Genomic DNA, 20,859 nt, shown 5'->3' on the forward strand with positions numbered 1-20,859 from the left:
AGTGTCCGTTCTTCCAGGGTTCCCAGGGCTCCAGGACCCCTCATTCCCCTCCCGCAGGACTCTACCCCAGACAGGAAGCTCCCTGGCCACTTCCACTTTTTCTCCAGAGGTGGCGGTCCCCCTCTCATTCATGCAGCCAATAGACAGGACATCAATCCCATGTGGGAACACTGAGACAAGTAAGGTGGGGTCTGTGCCCCAAGAGCCCACATCTGCCATAAGAGACCCTCCTATGTGCTGATGGGACACAGCATGTCTGGGCCCAGGGAAGTGTCCCAGCTAAAGAGCAGTAGAGGCCAGGGTGCTGAGCCCACCCAGCACACTCAGCAACCCCCCGCCCCAGGACAGCAGCTAGCAAGACCCTGGGGGACAAGCAGAGCTGGCTCTAGCCTGCCCCTGCCCCCGTGGCCCTTCCCAGAGTCCAGTGGAATGGACAAAGCCAGATAAGGGCTGGAAGAGAATGACAGGATATGGACTCCTCCCTCCAGTCCTGGAGTTCATCCTGGAAAGAGTTCTCCTTTTCTTTCCTATCCTGATGTACACCCACCTGTGGCAGGAAGGGGACTAAAGGAGAGGGTAGCTGGGGGTAAGAGAGCCTTCTGAGGGCATCACGGGGCCTCAGCCATGAGAGTCACCTGGCCCTGCGGAGAAGGACCAGGGGAAGAGTTGGCTGTCCTGCTCAGTTGACCTGCCTTCCTGCTCCACATGCACCTACCTTGGGCCAGCCCTGGGTGAGCCCATGTCACAGACATGACAAGGCATGGACTCTGTCCCCTGGAGCATTTAGCCTCCCAGGGGACTTTAAATAGGAAAAGTTTGACTAGGACCCAGGAGGATAGTTACAGAGACACCTCTGTGGAGCATGCACCTGCATCATTGCTCACCCACCTGAGTGCAGAGGAAGAAACTGGCTCCAGGCAAGGAAGGGCTTCCCAGGGCACCCAGCAAGAAGGCAGCCAAGTTCATATTCAGACCCAGCTCTGGATGACCATGACTTCTTGGCTCTTTCAGCCACTCAATAATGATAATAATAATAATAAAAGATATTCGCTGTCTGCCTTTTATAGGCATTATGTCACCAAGTTCCTATAACAGCTCTACGTTAGGAGCTATTATCATCAGCCCATTTTATAGATGAAGAAACCTTGGCTCTGTGAGGGGAAGGGACTTGTTCATAGTCACACAGCTCATAAATGGGGAATGTGTTCTCAGTCCCAGCACATCTGATTCCACAGCCACACCTGAGCTCTGCCCCACTCAGCCTGTGCTCTGCAGGAGCCAGAAGTGAAAATTGAGCTTCCTGGTGGTTGCCAGGGGCTGGGGACGGGGGGTGGGGTGGGGGGGTGGGCATGAGGAGTTGTTAAATGCATATGGAGGTTCACATTTGCAAGATGAAAAGTTCTGGAGATTGGTTGCACAGCAGTGAGAATTTGCCTAACATCACTGACTCATACACTTAAAAGAGTTAGAATGGTGGTAAATCTTACGCGTGTTTTACCATGATACGTAGACAGACAGACAGACAGACAGAGCGAGCAAGCGAGCTTCCCTGGGCCAGGCTCAGAGTGCGGGGCACTGCTCTAACCAGTGGGATGCTAAGAGCTGGCAGGGAGGCCTTGGCAGAAGCAAGGGCAATTGGGAGACCCCAGAGGTGGCAGGCTGTGGGCAGGGTCACCGTATGCCCCGTGCATGGTGTAAGGAAACAGCACAGAACTTTGGGTCAGAAGATCTGTGTTTGAAATGCTTCTTCTAACCACACAACCTCAGGCAAATCACTTCATTGGAGCAGAGGGCTCAGTCTACCCAGATGTAAAAAAGCAGTAACTCATCCTTGGCCTGGTGACCAGGGGGCTGTCTGGGAATTACATAAAGGGATTCCCCCCAAAGTCTATCCTAAAGGCTAAAGCACCCACCGCCATGTTCTTTATCTGCAAAAAGGAGCACAGGGGGTACCTGCCTCGTGGGGTTATCATGACGATCATATGGGCTAGGGCCACACCCAGTAAACACTCAGCAAGCATGTACTGCTGCAGCCTTGCTGTTTGGGGTGTCTTTCTCTCTCACTGGGTGCTTTCGATTGAGCCCCTTGAGGGCAAGGCCCATGGCCGATTTGTCTCTAGGTTCCAAGCATGTAGCCATAGTCAGGGTGCAGAGGAACTGTCCAGAAGACTCAGGGTATATGAAGGAATGAAGGAATGAATGAGTGAGTGAGTGAGTGAGTGAATGGGCTCATGCAAAAGCTCTCCTGAGAAGGCAGGAAAACTCAGCTCCTGACTCAGCCATCAGGGCCTAGAGCCCCACGGAGCCCATGAGTTCGAGGTCCCCTGGTCCTGACCTCCTGCGTGGGCAGCCTCAGCCGGGTGTGGGCGCAGCCTGTGTCCAGCTGTAGGTGGGCAGGTTGTGGGAAGGCATCTAAATGGACACATGGGTGGGGAAAGCTTGAAAGGACTTGGGCCTCCAAACAGAAGGAAGGCCGAGATGCCCCTTTACGTCCTTCCCTTAGTCCTGCTTTCACGGAAGACATTTCTTTAGCTGAGGTATAATTTACACACATAAAATGTGCAGTATACACTAAGTACTCAGTCCAGTGAGTTTGGACAAAGGAAATGGCCCACAAAACCCACACCCCACTCAAGGTAGAGACACTCCTGTCACCGGTCCCTCCAGCATCCTGGGAGCAGAAGGTTCCCCGAAGCCCCTCGCCCGATGGTCCCACAGGTGGGTGTGGATGGGCATGGGGGGATTGTGCCCTGCCTCGTGTGCTCTTTTGTGTCTGGCTTCTTGTGCTCAGCTCACAGCTGTGAAATTCAACCGTGTTGTGTATATCAGTAGTTCACTCCTTCTTGTTGCCAAGTAGTATGCTGTTGTATAAAAATACCACATTTTGTTTATCCGGCTGCCTGTTGGTGGGCATTTGGTTGTTGTCAGTTGGAAAACTGTTCTGGAGCCGGCCACCCTGAGCCTGGTGATTTATGCCACCTGTTCTTTGGGGTCAGGAGGCCACACAAGGGATTTACGGATTGACGGGAGCAGGGCCACCCCAGGTGGTCACACAGGGCTGCCCGGGGCAGGGAAGCCAGCGGGGCCGGAACCCGGAGCCACACTGCATGAGGCTGCTCCCAGCAGAGTGCCCGCTTCTGGCTCCGCAGAGGTGTCCTGTGGGCTGGCGGGCTTGTGGGCGACTCTGCGAGTGGCCACGACACCAATGCCCTGACGCATTCCTGTGCCAGCCCTTCCCCTAGGAGGCTTTCCATGGGGTTGGGTCCTGGCCTTCTGGGGAGGTTTTCCTGTCGTCCGTGGGTAGATGAGGAAATTTCTCAAGTCTTGGCCACCAGGATTCTTAGCCTCCCCCAGGGCAAGGTAGGGGTAGGGGCATGGGGTGCACGGTCAGGCCTTTCAGGCCCCCTCACTCCCCGTGGGTCCCTGGGCCGGTGACTTCCCCTTGCTGAGTCTCTGCCTCCTCAGCTGGCAAGGCCCACATCCCTGCCTTCCAGGTTCATTTTCATGGCTCGGTGAGACACTGTTCATGACATGCCATGCACAGAGCCTGGCGTTCAGGAAATAGTAGATGGCGGCCATGAGCAATATTCTGTGGCCTCTTGGTCCAGTGCCTAAAATAACTTCCACTGCATCAGAAAAGTCTCCCTGAGGTTCTGGAAGGAAGCACAGGCTTCCAGCTGCTGCCTCCCAGACAGACGGGGCTTAGGAAGAAGAAGGATGGGGCCCGGTAACTCCTCTCCCTTGTGTTTCCAGACCTGTCTTCCTCGGTGGAAGTTCTGCGTGAGCGACACAGAGAACAACTTGGGCTTCGCCCTGGGCCCCATGTTTGTCAAAGCGACATTTGCCGAGGACAGCAAGAGCATAGTGAGTGCCTCCCCTCGCACACAGGCCGTGACGGCGCCCCTGCTCCAGCCCCTCCTGAGCTTGGCAGCCCCCACTCTGCTCTACCCTGGACCTTTCCTGCTCCGGGCCAGGGCCCCAGCCTTAACCCAGAGGTCCTGTTTTCTGAAGCCTTGAGTGCTGGGAGTTCCCCAGGATGGCTACTGTCATTGAGTGCCGGGCACTCTACTGTATTATCATTAACCCGTTGCGAGGCCGTCTCCACCTCCACCCCCAAGCAGAAGGAAGGGCCCAGCGAGACCCTGTTGGCAGAGCAGTTCTGGCCTAAAGGGTGACATTTCTCTTACCCTGTGGGGTAACCCCGTGTTCTGGACAGGCGAGGAACATCACGGCTAGGTGCGTGAAGGCAGCCGGGCCCCAGTTCAGATCCTGGATCCGTTGCCTCCTGGTTGGGTGATTTGGGACAGTTTTCTCCCATCACCGTTACCTCGGAAGCAGGGCTGCCCATCCCGCAGTGGGACGGGAAATGAGATGCTACACACAGAGAACACCTGGCACAAAACAAGGGCTTGGTAAATGGCAGCTGTTATATTTTTGTTCCAGTTTTTATTACTGATTTTAATTACATAGATGCTCTCTGCAGTCCAATGTTAACAAACGGAGACTCCTTTTTCTTACGTGACTTACCTGTGAGTGGCTGGTATGGAATCTTTGTCCAGTTCTGTCGGCCATCAGCCCCTCTGCTCTTTCTGCTGCGTGACTTCCTTACTCTGCTGTACAATCTTCGGGCTCCGAGTCTGCCTGTGACATTATAACCCTCGAGAACAGCTGCTCGTCTCCAGCCGGAGCACCACATTTATGAAACTGCTTATCAGAACTCGGGTGCTCTAGATTTTAAAGCCCATTCCATCAAAAAGAGATCCTGTGGCCCAGTAAATCTGAAAAAGGCTCTGAACTTTACTCCCTCCAAAAGAATCAAACTTCATGTTACACACTAAAGGCTCTGAAAAGTTCTGCAGAGAGACTTTTTCAGCTTTCCCAAAGCTTATCCTGAGTGTCTGTGGTGCCAAAAGCTCTGTTTATGGAAGTTCCAATCTTCTCTTGCAGGACTTTAGTGTTCTGGGCACTGAAGAGCCTGAGGCTTTGAGCTGATTCCTGAATTTTGGCTCTGGCCTCCTCCTGCATGGGGTGCGTATCCAGTGCCCAGACCTCACCAGTCAGCTTCTGTCTTCTCAGGCCAGCGAGATAATCCTAGAGATCAAGAAGGCATTCGAGGAAAGCCTGAGCACCCTGAAGTGGATGGATGAAGAGACTCGGAGATCAGCCAAGGAAAAGGTGAGGCTGGCGCGGTGCTGTAAGGAGTGCCTAAGGCTTCCCCTCCAAGAGCTGCAGCCACAGATGGAGGAGGGTGCATGAAGGGAGACCAGTCACATCTGGTGAGCACAGTGTTGGTGCTGTCTTGCCTTTGGGGGTGAACATTCCAGCAGGAAGGAGGGTCAGCTGTGAATACATGATTGCATTAATGACTAAAGATAAACTGTGGTGAGTGAGTGATGGGAAAAATGCAAGGAGATGTGACATGTCTAACGGAGAATGAAGGATTTGATATAGTCCAGCGGGCGGCAGCCAGCAAAGGCTTCCCTCAGGAAGTGATGTTTAAGCAGAGACCCGAAGGGTAAGTAGAAGTCAGGCAAGAGAGGAATCTTTCCAGAAAGAGATGTGGAAGCCCATGGTGGGAGGACCTTCCCGTTTCCCTTTGGCCCAGAGCACTGCTGGGTGCTCAGCATCCTCTGTATCTCTCCTATCCAGGCAGACGCTATCTACAACATGATAGGCTACCCCAACTTTATCATGGATCCCAAGGAGCTCGACAAAGTGTTCAATGATGTGAGTGGCTCCCACCCTGCCCCCTTGCATTCCCGCATGTCCCTGGAGGTCCCCCATTTGGGGAAGAGCAGAGGCAGGCTGGGTCCAGCTGGGAAGCTAGAGGTACTTTGACTGTAAAGACATCTCAAGATGCGGTGGTGTGGGGCTGGATCAGGCAAGAGGGAGCTCTTCTCTGCCCCTCGTCTCCTGGGCTAGAGGAGCCTGCCTCTCTGGAGCCACTGTCAGGGCCCAGCAGTCAGTACCAAGTAGTGCCATGTGCCCTGCCAGATGCTCCATTTAATGGGTGGGAAATAACAGAGGTGAGCAGACCTTAGAAGAGACAGACAGATTGACGCCCCTAAAACAGCAGGAGGTGGGGTGACAAGTGGAGCCCCTCATACTGCCTCTTCCTTCTCCGTCCCCAAGATTGCCTCCTCCTCTCCCCAGGGTCTTCCCCCACCCTCCCAGAGAAACCTGGACCTCATTTGGACCTTGAAATGCTAATGGGGAAGAGAGCATGAATCCCAAATGCACGGTTAAGCTTAATTGAAGCAGCAAACATACTTGATATATTCTTCGTGGTTAGAGCTTTTGGCAGGTCATCCCTGTAAATGGATTATGCTTCTGCCCTGAAAGATAGTTTTATATCTTCTTGTGATTGAAATTTGTGAAATTCAGGCATTTTTGCAATTATAATAACCTCTCATCATGGCTCTATTTAAAACCTAAGAATATTAAAATTACTTCTGAGAATATGGGCCTGACTCATTCCACAGCCTTTTTCCTTGAGAATAATTTAAGATGCTCCAGGGTGTCACGACACAAGATCCAGAGGCTCCTGGGGACAGCCCAGGCATAGCCCATAGGATCAGAGTCCTGTCCCCAAGGGCCCAGCGTTTTACCAGAGCCCTGATGAGAAGCCAGAAAGCTCTGGAGCAGATCCGAGGGAGAAGCTTGTCCCTGAAAAGAGCCAAAAGGCTGAGCTGAGTGCTGAGGAAAGCTTGCAGTGATGCCTGTCCCCTGATGTTTCAGAGATGGATCCCAGCTTGATTCGTGTGCTATGCAGTGTGGTAGCTCCTAGCCACTACTGTTTAATTAATTAAAATCTAAGTTAATTAAAATTTAATTTAATTTAAAAGTCACACTAGCCCCATTTGAAATGCTCGATAGCCACGTGTGGCTGGTGTCTACCACAGTGGATAACACAGACTTAGGACTAGCCTATAATCACAGAAAGTTCTATCGGACAGAGCTGGACAGACCTCCTGCCTGAGGCTCGGGCTCTGAGGTGGGCCTGTGACCCTGCTGGGTGATGAGTGGCCCCCATGAAGCTCTTGGTGTGTCCCCACATGGGAGAAGGTGCCAGGCCCCAGCAGGGTCAGGGCCGAGGTGAGAACCCGAGCCCTCCGTCCAAGCTTCTGACCTGGGGACCAATCCCCTAACCCCATGGGGTGTCAGCTTCCCTGGGTTTAGAAGGAGGGGTTTGGCTTTGAGGAGCCGAGGCCCTCCCGTCCGGGCGTGCTCTGATCCTGTGACTCTGCTTCCTCTCCAGTACACTGCAGTGCCCGACCTCTACTTCGAAAACGCCATGCGGTTTTTTAACTTCTCCTGGAGGGTCACTGCCGACCAGCTCAGGAAAGCTCCCAACAGAGACCAGTGAGTCCCCGGGCCTGGCTGGGAGGGTGCTGGCTCCCAGCACACAGGGGCGCTCTGGGCAGAGCCTGCCTTTGTCACATATGCACCGTGTGCCAGACATGTAACTGTCAGAAGTGCCATGTGAGGAGTGGGTACCGTTGGTTTCCCACTCTTCAGATGAGGAAGCCATGGGCCGAGGAAGTGTGCCTGGCTAGGAGCTGGGACCTGCCCGGAGCTGTGTGCCCCCTCAGCACCCAGCCTGTTGGAGGAGTAGCCTGGCCTCATGCCCCTGGCTCCACCACTTCAGTGTTGGGAGCCTCTGCCTCAATTATCTGCAGATAAGATGGAAGGAGCCATGTGACAGTCAAGTATGACTGGGCAGTGTCTGGCACAGAGGAGGCCCTCAGCTAGGAAGGGAAGATTCCAAATGGGCTCCCGACAGCTGTGCATCCCAAACCTCACTGCACATCAGGACCCTCAAGGGAGGGTCTTTTTTATTTTTTTAAGATTATATATTTATTTGAGCGAGAGAACAAGTGGGAGAGGCAGAGGGAGAGAGAATCTCAAGCAGACTCTGTGCTGACCACGGAGCCATCACTGGGGCTCGATCCCACAGATCCCACAACTCTGATTCGTGACCCAAGCCAAAACCAAGAGTTGAAGGCTCATTTACGCCACCCAGGTGCCCCCTGGGGGAAGTTTTTTGAAATACAGCTTCCTCCTGGTCCTCAAAGTTTCTTAAAATAATCTGGAATGAGCCCTGGTGTCTGCCTTTTTTTTTTTTTTTTCTTTTTGAGCAGTCTCCTTGGAAAACTCATATTGTGAGCCGAGCTGTAGCTCTCAAAATAAGCTCTCTGCACGCCTTAAACATTTTGCAGAATAAATCTTACCCCAAGATGGAAGCAACTTCTCTTTGCTTCTTGCTCCCCCTCGTGGCCAATGGGGGGTTTGACCATCTCTGTTTTCTCTTAAGATCCTGTCTTCCTATCAAGGAACCCCCTCCCCCAAATGTGCGGAAAGTGTTTTTTTTTATCTCCAGAATCTGGCACAGGTACTGCCACAAGGTTCTGAATTTATCTGAAGTCTTTTAATTTAGCTTAAACTTTTTCATTTAAATTCTGCTTCCTGGGATCACCTGCATGGTTCAGTCGGGTCTGCCTTCGGCTCAAGTGATGATCTTGGGGTCCTGGGATCCAGCCCTCGGTTATCTCAGGGTCCTGGGATTGAACCCAATGTCAGCATAGGGGCTCCCTGCTCAGCAGGGAATCTTTTTTTTTTTTTTAAATCTTATTTTTTTTTTTAATTTTTATTTATTTATGATAGTCACAGAGAGAGAGAGAGAGAGGCAGAGATACAGGCAGAGGGAGAAGCAGGCTCCATGCACCGGGAGCCTGACGTGGGATTCGATCCCGGGTCTCCAGGATCGCGCCCTGGGCCAAAGGCAGGCGCCAAACCGCTGCGCCACCCAGGGATCCCCTCAGCAGGGAATCTGCTTCGCCATCTGCCTCTCCCCTTTCCCTGCTTATATTGATTCTCTATCTCTCTATCTCTCTCTCTCAAATAAATAAATAAAAATCATTTTTAAAATAAAAAAATAAATTCTGCCTTCTGCCCATTAATGTAGCCATGATTATTTGAATATAAATATGATGTTTTCGATTTCTATCTTCCCATGGCTTCAGGTACCCCACAACACGTCTCTGTGGGGCTCACCCGGAGGAGACAGTGAGTGACTAAGCGCTTAGAAAAAACATCCTTTCTGTCTCGCTCCTCTCCTCACTGACCTTCCCCTCTACACCAGAAAGAAATATCGAGTGGACAAATGTTTCTACCATCAGGATCCCTTCAACATTCTTTATTATTTTATTTTATTTTTATTTTATTTATTTAACTAATCTTTGCATTCAATGTGGGGCTTGAACTCACAACACTAAGTTCAAGAGTCACATGCTCTTCCAACTGAGCCAGCCAGGCTCCCCCTTCAACAGTGTTGAAGTTATTCGACCTCAAAGAGTCTTTTTGTGTATGGAGATTGTATGAATTTAGTGTAAACTTTATGAAAAGTTTAGTGAGAAAAGGGTATATTACTTTTTGTATATTTCTTTAATATCTGGCTTTTTTTTTTAAGGCTTTACTTATTCATGAGAGACACACAGAGAGGCAGAGACACAGGCAGAGGGAGAAGCTCCCTATAGGGAGCCCGATGCAGGGCTGGATCCCAGGACCCTATGATCACAACCTGAGCCAAAGGCAGAAGCTCAGCCACTGAGCCACCCAGGTGCCCCTAATATCTGATAATAGAAGATCTGGAGTCTCATATCTGCTTCCTGTGTTCAATCTGTTGCAGTATATTATTTTGAAATATATAAAGAAAATCTAGGGGCTCCTGGTGGCTTAGTCAGTTAAGCATCCAACTTTTGATTTCAGTTCAGGTCATGATCTCAGGGTTATGAGATCAAGTCTGCATCAGGCTCCAGGCTAGGTATGGAGCCTGCTTAAGATTCTCTCTCAGGACCGCCTGGGATGCTCAGTTGGTTAAGCACCTGACTCTTGATTTCGGCTCAGATCGTGATCTCAGGGTCATGGGATCAAGACCTCTGTCAGGCTCCATGCTCAGCAGGGAGTCTGCTTGAGATTCTCATTCTTTCTCTCTCATCCCTTTCCCCTTTCCCCTCTCTCCCCCTTTCTTTACCCCGTTCTCTCTCTCAAATAATAAATAAATCTTTTTTAAAAAAAAATATTATCTCACCCCTCTTCAGCCACTCCCCATGGAAAAATGAAAATACAGCCTCATGCAGATATGAAGATGGAAAAGGAAGGGATGATTTAGTAGCTTTTTCTGATACTCTGTACATTCTTCATTGATACTACACCGAAACTCAGCACGTAGTAATTTTTTAAAGGTTAATCGCACTACAGAACCTGAACCCCTAGCCATGAACTTTTCATACTGTGTTATACTAAAACCCATCAGTCTGTCTTGCACTTTATTTTTTTTTCCAAGATTTTATTTATTTATTCATGAGAAACACAGAGAGAGAGGCAGAGACACAGGCAGAGGGAGAAGCAGACTCCTCGCAGGGAGCCCGATGTGGGACTCAGTCTTGGAACCGGGATCATGCACTGAGCCAAAGGCAGACACTGAACTGCTGAGCCACCCAGGTGTCCCTGTCTTGCACTTTAAATGGATCATTGACCCAGCCATGATTTGTAACATTATGTATTGATCATTTGAGAAACAATAGCTTGCTGACTTTTATACAACCTCTAAATAGTGACATTTTCATTATACAATATCCAGAAAAATCCGCCTTTGTTCATATCACTGTTGACCTCCTGAGAAGTCTTTTAAGTATCAGGAAGCTGTCAGGGCACCTGGGTAGCTCAGTCGGTTAAGTATCTGACTTTGGTTCAGCTCATGATCTTGGAGTCCTGGGGTCAAACTCCATGTCAGGCTCCCTGAACAGGAAGGAGCATGCTTCTCCCTCTCCCTCTGCTGCTCCTCCTGCTTGTGCTCGCTCTCACTCTCTCTCTCTCTAATAAATAAAATCTTAAAAAAAAAAACCCACACAATATCAGGAAGCTGTCACATTTATGGTGACCTATGCAAGTTCTTGTGATTAATTTTACTAATTAATTTACTAATTAATTAATTTTGCTTGAAACTTTATAGAGTTTTTTTTCATTTTTCATTTTTTTAAAAGATCTTATTTATTTGAGAGAGATCACAAGCAGGGGAGAGGCAGAGGGAGAGGGAGAAGCAGACTCCCTGCTGAACACAGAGCCCAACACAGAGCTCGATCCCAGGACCTCTGAGAGATCATGACCTGAGCTGAAGGCAGATGCTTAACCAACTGAGCCACCCAGGCGCCCCTATTCTTATTTTTTAAGTAACCTCAATGCCCATTTTGGGGCTTGAACTCACAACCCTGACATCAAGAATCATGTGCTCTAACAGCTGAACCAGCCAAACATTCTCTGAAAGTTTTTTTTAAACCTTGACTTTTTGTCACAGGCAACAAATGACAGCAGTTGTTTCCCTTGAGGTGATAAGCTCACTTCATTTTCAGGAAGAAGTCTGCCAAATACCCAAGTCTGAAATGCTAGTTTGCCAGTCATCCTCACAAGTACAAATGGGGTCCTGTGAGAAAAGCACAGGTGCTTATGTGGACTTCCCATCTGGTCACACCAAATATCAAAAGATTTTTACTCCATTTCGAGCCCCATATTGGGTGTGGTGATTACTTAAATAAATAAAACTTTTAAAAAATTAAGTAATCGTGCTACTTCATCAACAGTGTTCCTAAGTGAAATGGGTTTGTCTCTCCTGGTGAGGAACACGGTGACTAGAACGACGGGTGCCCCTACTTGATTCACGCGTAGGCTCCAAGGCTTACGAACCATTGCTTTCACACCATCAGGGCACATGTCAACAAGGTGGAACAGACAAATAATGTCTTAATATTATTATTGGCAGTTTTGACCTCACAGACCCCCTAGAAGGGAATTAGGGACCCTACCAGGTGTCCACAGACCACACTTTGAGAACTACCTGGCAGCAGTGGCCTTTCAGTATATAATGGTCCATCTGGCTCTTTGTAAGAACCTTCTTGTTCCACTGCGTGTGTGATATCAGATCGAATTGATACCTTTTTTTTTTTTTGCAGACACGTGGGTGTTTTTCCCCTCAAAAACAGTGCTGCTGAAGATGTCCTTGTGCCTGTGTGCACTTGAGGCTGGGTTAAGGCCCTTGACACCTGCCAGATAGGCTGACCCCACTTGCCTCCCTACCCGCTGTGCCTGAACTTTCATGTGTGTGTTACTTGCAGGTGGAGCATGACCCCCCCCATGGTGAATGCCTACTACTCGCCCACCAAGAATGAGATTGTGTTTCCTGCCGGGATCCTGCAGGCACCGTTCTATACCCGCTCCTCACCCAAGTAGGATGCTTGTGGTGCTCCCACCCTGTCTCCTTCACCCGCCCCTCCATGGACACCCAGCCCAGCCCTGTGGCCCACGGCTGACCACACGAGCCAGCCAGTCTCACTGAGTGCTTCTGGTCCCACTAGCCAAGGAAGCTTGGGACTTTCAGTGATGTTGCAAAGAAAACAACGTCCTCACTCCTTGTGCTTCCCTCCAGGGGTGCCTGGGATCCAGAAGCCCCTGCACAGTGGGAGCTTGGGGGTGTGTCACCTGAAGTCAGGTGCCCTATCTAGAGGAATGCCCCTCTAGTGGTGTTTTAGAGCAGTCACAGCTTGGGGGGGCGGGGGTGCAAAGTGTGAGAGCAAGGCTTCAGAAAGGAAAGGCACATGGCCCTGGGTTTGAATCCCAGGTCTGCCTTTTGCTGACTGTGTGGCCTTTGGGCAAAGTGATCGAACCATTCCAAGTCTCAGTTTGCTTATCTATAGAGTCCATCACTAATGCCAAACTCTTTTGAGGTGACCAGAGAGGATAGTAAAGTTCACTGGAGCATCTAGCACAGTGCTTGGCACCCGGTGGGTACAGGCTGACTACAGCCTGCTTGCTCAGCCTCTGACTAGCCTCCAGGGCTTAGCTGGAGGCTCAGGCTGTGGCTACGTCTCCACAGAGCCCCACAGGACCCTGCTGTGTCTCCAGACCCAGGAAGCGGCATCACCCTCACCTTTGTGTCCTCCCCTCCAGGGCCTTAAACTTTGGTGGCATTGGTGTTGTCGTGGGCCACGAGCTGACTCATGCTTTTGATGATCAAGGTACGGCTTCCTGGGGTCCCCTTCAGAGAGGGAGCATCGAAGCCTGGCCCCGCTGCTTCTGCTTTGCTCTCGTTACTTCCAAAAGTCTGGAGACAAATGGATCTGGGTTCCATTCTGGCTCTGCCTTCTGCCGATTGAATGAACTTTAACAAGTCCTCTCATTTCTCATCCTTGTCTGTAAAATGGTCATGATGATTGCAGCCTCGTGTGGTGATTGTGGGGACTGTGTCAGACACAGGAGGTTGCTGGAAGGTGTCCCCTACTCAGGAGTGGGTGTTAGGAGTCAGAAGGGAGCTCACATTTCTCCAGCGCTCTGGAGACTTCTCTGGGCCAACTGCCATCAGAAGAGTTGAAGTCACTTACCTCCTCATCAAAACATCCAGAATCCTCATTCCCTCCTACCTTGGGGACCCCAAGGCCAAGAAGGAGGAGGTGGGACTTTAGAGGCTGGGGCCTGTCCTGTGATCCCAGTGCTGTTGACTCTATTTTCCCCCTTCCCAGGCTCAGGGTCCCAGGCCCTCAGCCAGCCCTGACACTGAATCCAGCTCCACCAACACCGTGGACACTCTGAGCCTTTGCCCACATCACCTTCCTCCATTTTCTCTCCCCCACCCACCACCCGGCCAGCCTGGCTCATTCTCCCAGCAACTCTGGCCCCCAAACCAGCATCATGTCCCCAGTGGTGCTAGGGAGACAGGGGATGGGCGGGTGGCTCCACCTCGGCCTCCTCCTCCCCTTCTCGCCCTTGACCCTACGCTTCCCTCTGACCCCACAGGACGAGAGTATGACAAGGACGGGAACCTTCGGCCCTGGTGGAAGAACTCATCCGTGGAGGCTTTCAAGCAGCAGACGGAGTGCATGGTGGAGCAGTACGGCAACTACAGCGTGAACGGGGAGCCTGTGAACGGCCGGCACACGCTGGGGGAGAACATCGCCGACAATGGGGGCCTCAAGGCGGCCTATCGGGTAAGCCCTCACCGCCCCCCCCCCTCTAGGTCTGTGCTGGGGCCTCCTGGGACGTGGAGGCGGGGGAGGGGGCGGGGAGGAAGGGCCTGTCCAGTCCAGACAAGCTGGGACAAGCTGCAGCCGCTCCTTTCTGCCTCCTCATCTGCGACCGGGTGGTAGCAGCCTGACACGGGGCCCTGCAGAAACCTCCGCACAGAGCGTGGAGCCACCTGACCGCCTGCCTGTTCCTATCCCTGCGGGGATAGGTGTCACCCATCCAGGCAGCAGCAGACCCAGGAGGGGAGGGAGGGTCGATGGTCATGGAGTCGGTTCCGGGTTCAAGTTCTGATTCTGGAGTAAGTCACCCAGCCTCCTTAGGCTGCAGCGAGCTTGGCCATGAACACCTACACCAGCATCTGTGGGGTGTCGGAAGGGCGACAGACAACTTGAGCACAGGGCCTGGTCCAGGGAGATGCTCAGAAAGGTTAGCTGAGTGGGAAGGGAGAGAGGAGAGGCTACAGGAAGAGGAGAAGGTGTCTATCAGACAGCAGGACAGAGCCGCCTCCTCATCGTGATGAGAACAGAAATACTATGAGGTACCAGGTCTTGAGGCCTTATTATGTGCCAGGTTCTGCTCAGCACCCCACAACTTTACCATTAGGTATACAACCTCCACTTAACAGGTGAGGAAACTGAGCCCAGAAACACTGGGCCAGCCCGTGCCTAAACAAATAAGATAATTTCAGGTGCTGACAAGACAAAGAATATAAAATATGAAATAGAGCAAAGTAATGCAGAACAAGGGGAGCGGTGGTCAGGATAGGCCCTCTGGAGAGAGTGACATTTGAATTGACTCTTGGATGATGAGGAAGAAGCTGGTCTTCCTGTCTTTGACCGTGCAGCCTGTGTCCATCTCCACTTCCTATTCTTGGGCACGGGTGGAGTGGAGGGAGAGGACGTTGGAAGCGTGGCTGGGGCCAGAGCTCACAGGGCCTCTGTCGGCTGATCAAGGAGCTTAGGTTTTGTTCTGTATAATGGGAGCTGCCACAGGATTTTTAAATAGAAGAATGACATCCTCTATTTTATCCCTTAAAACCAGGATCAGCAGGGGTGCCTGGCTAGCTCAGTCTGAGGAATGTGCAGCTCTTGATCTCAGGGTCATGAGTTTGAGCCCCATGGTGGGGTGTAGAGATTACTTAAATAAATAAAACTTCAAAAAAACAAAAAACCACGGGTTAGGAAACCTACACCCTGTGGGCCAAAACCAGCCCTCAGCCTGTTTTTGTGAATAAAATTGTAGGGGGGCCCCTCCAGGCCCGTTGGCTCCCATTGTCCACGGCTGCTTTCACACCACAAAGGCAGAACTGAGCAGTTGCACCAACACCATTTGGCCTCCAAAGCTGAAAATATTTACTCTCAGGCCCTTTGCAGAAAAAGTCTGCCAACCTTGCTTTATGAGGATGACTTAAGATGTTGTGTTGAGAAGGGATTGGAATTGGACCAGCTCGAGTCAAGGAGTCTAGTTAGCAAGCTATTGTGAGATTGTCCAGGCAAGAGAAGGGGCAAAGCCATGGCAAGGGTGAGAAGTGGCCAGATTTAGGTGGTTTGGATAATTGAACGAGAAGTTCAGGGCTGCCTGGCTACCTCAGTTGGAAGAGCGTGTGATTCTTGGTCTTGGGGTCATGAGTTTTTATTTACTTAAAAATAAAATCTTTGGGGATCCCTGGGTGGCTCAGCAGTTTAGTGCCTGCCTTTAGCCCAGGGCGCCATCCTGGCATCCTCGGGATCGAGTCCCACGTCAGGCTCCCTGCATGGAGCCTGCTTCTCCCTCCTCCTATGTCTTTGCCTCTCTCTCTCTCTCTCTCTATGTCTATCATAAATAAATAAATAAATCTTTAAAAAAAAACTCTTAAAAAATAAAATAAATTTTTTAAAATATTTTATTTATTTATTTGTGAGAGACATACACAGAGAGAGAGAGAGAGGCAGAGACAGACAGAGGGAGGAGCAGGCTCCATGCAGGGAGCCTGACATGGGACTCGATCCCGGGTCTCCAGGATCACACCCTGGACTGAAGGCAGCATTAGACCGCTGAGCCACCCGGGCTGCCACAAAATAAAATCTTTTTAAAAAGAAAAGAAAGAGGGATCCCTGGGTGGCGCAGCGGTTTGGCGCCTGCCTTTGGCCCAGGGCGCGATCCTGGAGACTCGGGATCGAATCCCACGTCAGGCTCCTGGTGCATGGAGCCTGCTTCTCCCTCTGCCTATGTCTCTGCCTTTCTCTCTCTCTCACTGTGTGCCTATCATAAATAAATAAAATTAAAAAAAAAAAAGAAAGAAAAGAAAGAAATAGAAGCTCAAAAAAGAACTCTGAGGTTGGGGCCCAAGGAACTAAGTGCCATTTACTGCGGTGGGAAAGTGTGTGTGTACGTAACCCCTCTCCCCGCTTCTGTCTGTAGTGTGTTAAGTCTGGATGCATCTTGGAAATCCAATTGAAGCCACTGAATACACAAATCAGGGAAGAGGCTGGAGCTAGAAGTATGCACTTGAGAGCCATGGCCACGTAGATTATTTTTAAGGCCCTTTGGAATGAGTGCAAGTGAAGATTGTTTCTCTGGGCTGAGCAGGGCCCAGACTCCCCAAAACAAGTCACTGCCCCAACAGGGTAGAGCTTGCCGAGACCTCCTGCACTGGCCCCCCATTGCCGCCCTGTTTGCTCCTGTGTCGTGGGAGCCCCTGACCTTTGCTTTCTCTACCCCAGGCCTATCAGAACTGGATAAAGAAGAACGGGGCTGAGCAGACGTTGCCCACCCTGGGCCTCACCAATAACCAGCTCTTCTTCCTGGGCTTTGCACAGGTGAGTTCATTATAGGAAAATATGCCAAGCCCAGGCACATTCTGCAGGAGCTCTGAGAGCCAAAAGGCAAGTTCCCCCAACTGAGAACCTTCTAGCTCATTGGATTGTTCATAGGGCATCTACTCTGTAAGAAGGCGAGCTTCCTGCCAGTAGAGAAATCCCATTAAGGGCCACAAATGCCATTGAAAGGTTTCCCATATCAGTTAGATGGGAGGACAAGTGGGTCCTAAGGGCCCTTCTGGTTCAGGGGTTCTAGAAATCTCCTAAACTGAAGATGCCCCAGGATGTCCTTTGAGTTGGCATTAATGTATAGTTTTCTGTTGGTGCCCAGAGCCACCAGGCCACTAGATAGTTTTTGTTCTGTCCAGGAAGTGAGTGACCTGGACTCAGGTCAAAGTTTTCAGACTGGATTTTAGGCAGAATCCTTTGTTCAGATGAAGTCTAATGCAGAGGCCCAGGCCAGACAAAGGTGACTGCAGTAGGGGAATGCCGGGGTGGGGGCATACCAGCCCCCGGTTTCTTCCCTACCCACCTAGTAGCCCCCCCTGACTCCCAGGGGTCTCAGAACCGGGTGGGGGCTCATTCTCCTGCTGTTGTGGATGGAGGGGGCAGTCTGCTGGTCTCGGGGCCCCACAGTGACTCAGCTTCTCCCTTGTTGCCTCACAAAGGTCTGGTGCTCTGTCCGCACACCTGAGAGCTCCCATGAAGGCCTCATCACCGATCCTCACAGCCCCTCCCGCTTCCGGGTCATTGGCTCCGTGTCTAACTCCAAGGAGTTCTCAGAACACTTCCACTGCCCCCCTGGCTCACCCATGAACCCTCATCACAAGTGTGAAGTCTGGTGAGGGTGGAAACACCTCGAGCCAAGACAGGATGAGCCCCCCGGTGGGGCCCACAAGGCCACCTTTCCATCCAGCATCCGGGGTGTCGCCCCACACCCTGGCCACCCAGGGCCCCCCTACCCTGCACTGGAGGGTTTCCAGCCGGAACTGAGCCTATGATGTGGGTTCTCAACATAATCTGACGTTTGATCCCCTGTGAAGACTCTGTCATCCCAGGCACGTGTGCGCCAACTCTCACGGGCATTTGGGGGTCAGACTGGTTGCTTACCAGGCCCGGACCCCCTACTGACAAGGGCAGTGGGCCACAGCCCCCGCCCACATCCAGCGCCAGAAACACCACAAATACCACTGTGTCAAATGCTTTAAAGATATATTTTTGGGGAAACTATTTTTTAAACATTGTGGAATACACTGGAAATCTTCAGGGAAATGATGCATTTAAAACACTTTTTTTTTTTTTTTAAGGAAAGGATTAGTATATTTATTATATTCTGTTTTTCTACATAACCTGTGGATAAGGGAAGCCCCACTGATGGTCCTGCCCCTTCCTCCCTCGCTGTGAGGTGGGCCGAGGCCGTCCCCCCGCTGAGCACGGCCCCCAGGAGAGAGCTGCCCCAGCCCTTGGCGCTTGCCCTGCCAGCCGCTGTCAGAGCCGCTGTCACAGGGGGCCAGCGCTGTCCCCAGAGGCCGGAACCCCACCAAGGACGGGCTGGTCCCCAAAGTCGCAGCAGGAAATGGATGGCTGTCGCGGGAGGGGCCAGGTGGTGGCCTTCAAGCTGTAGGCAGGAGCCCCGGGAGACCGAGCGGCCCCGCTGGCCTCCTCCTGGCCTCCTCCTGGCCTCCCCCCGGGGTCTGCCTTGCTGACCCTCTTCCCCCGGGAGGAGGAAGGCGAACGCCGCTGTCCTGTCCCGCAGCGCCCGGCCCGAGCTGGGTCCCGCCTGGGGGCCCCGCCCGCCCCCCAGCTTCAGTGCCTTATCTGAGGCCGCCCAGGCTCCGCGCCCTCGCTCCTCAGTGAAGCCTGCAGGCGTCTGCCCGCGGAGCCAGGCCACCCCGCGGCCCAGGGTCAGGACCGCGCAGGACCCCATCCCGCCCCTGCGGGGGACTGAGACAATCCTCGTAGTCAGATGGACTCCCCGGCGGGGGCTTGGCGGCCCGGGGCCCCCCGAGGGAAGGCCCCCACGGCCCTGTCCAGCCTGTGGCCCGCCCAGGGTCCGCCCGGGAAGCCGGCGCCTGTGGGTGAGGCCCGCGCTCCCTCAGGCACTCGCGCCGCACAAGCAGCAGGCCTGGTAGCTCTTCAGAGCAGTGGCCGGGAGCCAGAGAAGTCTCTGGAGTCGGGCTGCCACGCGCACCTCGGCGCCCGGGGGGAGGCTTCCCGGGGCCCCTCCGTGGGCCCCCTGCCCCCCTCCTTCGGGCCTTCCCCAGAGGGCCGCGGTCCTCAGAGTGTCTCCTGGGAAGCAAGTGTCCCTGGCTGTGGGCTCGGCCAGAGGGGCCGCGGACTGCGGTGACCTCTTCAGGCGTCCTGAGAACGCGGGGCGCTGGGGGCCGGAGGGCTCAGGCCCAGGGATGGGCCTGAAGGCTGAGGAGCCGCGGCTGCCCGCTGACAGACCGCTCCGTCCGGTCTCTGTGCGCCTGGACGTGGGGTGTGGAGCTGGGAATCTGTTTTTTGTATTATTATGTTTTGTGCTACTGTAGTTTGGGTGTGGCACTATCGTAACTCAAATAAAGTCCTTGTACCGAGGGGCAGTGACTGCGCGTCCTGAGGGGCTGCGGGAGGGCCAGGGCCCAGGCGGAGCTTCCCATCCCAGCCCCCGGGCTAGCTGTCACCTCCCCCTCCCCGGGGCAGTGGCCTTGGCCCCTGACAGATGCTGGAAGGTTACTCAGTGCCGGTGCCCATCGGGCCATTCTTCCTTCAGCAGTAGATCGAGTGAGCACTCCCTGCTGGGGAGAATGATACGTCCCCAAAGGGCATCCTGGGAAAAATTATTTTTCCATGATCTCGGAGCAAAGGGTGTCAGCAGTGGGTTTCCAGGCCTCAGATGCTTGGCAGGGCAGACAGGAGTAGGTAAATTCAAAGAAGTTCAAGGAAAAGCGTCTGACATGCACTCACGCCTCCCCTTGGGTTTTGCATATGCTCTTCCCTCTGCCTAGAATGTTCTTCTCTGACTTCTCGGCCTGATAAACTCCTACCCATCCTCCAATGCCTAGCTTAGCATTACCTCTTCTAGGAAGCCCTCCCTGACCTCCAGTCGGGTACGAAGACACAGGCTTCCCTCTCTTACCAGAGTTTTTCAGTGCCAGGGCTACCATAGCAAAGTCTCACAAACTTGGTGGCCTACACAGCAAAAATTTATTGTCTCACAGTTCTGGAGGCTAGAGTCCAAGATCAAGGTGTCAACAAAGTCGATCCCTTCTGAGGGATGTGAGGAAGAATCTATTCCAGACATCTGGCCTAGCCTTTGGTGGCTTGCTGGCCATCTCTGGCAGTCCTTGGCTTGTAGAAGCATCAGCGATGTCTGCCTTCAGCTTCATGTGGTGTTCTCCGGGGTGCACATCTGGTATGTGAATTTCCCCCCGCCCCTCTTTTATAAGGACATCAATCATGTTGGATCAGGGCCCACCCTCATGACCTCATTTTAACTAATGACATCTGCAGGGATCCTATAAGGTCATATTCTGAGGTCCTGGAGGTTACAACTTCAACATATGAATTTGAGGAGACACAATTCACCCTGTAACACAGAGGTTCCAATATCCAGGCTGTGAAAAGGCCTGTATCATGTCTAGCAGCCCGGGGCCTGGCAAAAACCAGCCATGGAATAGGGCTCAGTGACTGCTAGATAAGCGGCTGGGTGGGTGAATGGGTGGACAAGTAGATGAGTGGGTGGTAGGTGGGTGGATGGGTACATAGGTGGATGGATGGATGGATGGATGGATGGATAGAGAGGTGGGTGAATAGAAGGGTGGATAGGCGGATAAGTGAATAAATGGAAGGATGGCTGAATGGACAGATAGCAATAAATTATGTGTTATCAAGGGAGCAATTCCCAAATATACCAATGCCAGAGAGAATGAGCTCAGTGGGCTGGGGTAACCAGGAAAAACTTTCTGGAGGGAAAAGATTTTAGTTGAGCCTTGACTAAAGGGGG

The 20,859-nt window shown here is 52.3% G+C and overlaps 1 protein-coding gene across 3 annotated transcripts in view; it reads left to right on the top strand.

The window, feature by feature from the left end:
- Positions 1–19,451, top strand: part of ECE1 (endothelin converting enzyme 1) — a 116,215-nt gene extending 96,764 nt beyond the window's left edge. For 2 of the 3 annotated variants that reach the window (XM_072750880.1, XM_026012114.2), the window contains 9 exons: positions 3,754–3,864; positions 5,077–5,175; positions 5,650–5,727; positions 7,259–7,362; positions 12,171–12,281; positions 13,003–13,070; positions 13,846–14,036; positions 16,776–16,871; positions 17,540–19,451. In XM_072750880.1, the coding sequence (XP_072606981.1) occupies positions 3,754–3,864; positions 5,077–5,175; positions 5,650–5,727; positions 7,259–7,362; positions 12,171–12,281; positions 13,003–13,070; positions 13,846–14,036; positions 16,776–16,871; positions 17,540–17,716 (1,035 nt within the window). In that variant the 3' untranslated portion in view covers positions 17,717–19,451. The remainder of the gene's footprint in view (positions 1–3,753; positions 3,865–5,076; positions 5,176–5,649; positions 5,728–7,258; positions 7,363–12,170; positions 12,282–13,002; positions 13,071–13,845; positions 14,037–16,775; positions 16,872–17,539) is intronic. The other variant, XR_012000145.1, reaches the window with a different exon arrangement.
- Positions 19,452–20,859: the final 1,408 nt, after the last annotated feature.

This window comes from Vulpes vulpes, chromosome 2 (genome assembly GCF_048418805.1).
Source record: "Vulpes vulpes isolate BD-2025 chromosome 2, VulVul3, whole genome shotgun sequence".
Classification (NCBI taxonomy): domain Eukaryota; kingdom Metazoa; phylum Chordata; class Mammalia; order Carnivora; family Canidae; genus Vulpes; species Vulpes vulpes.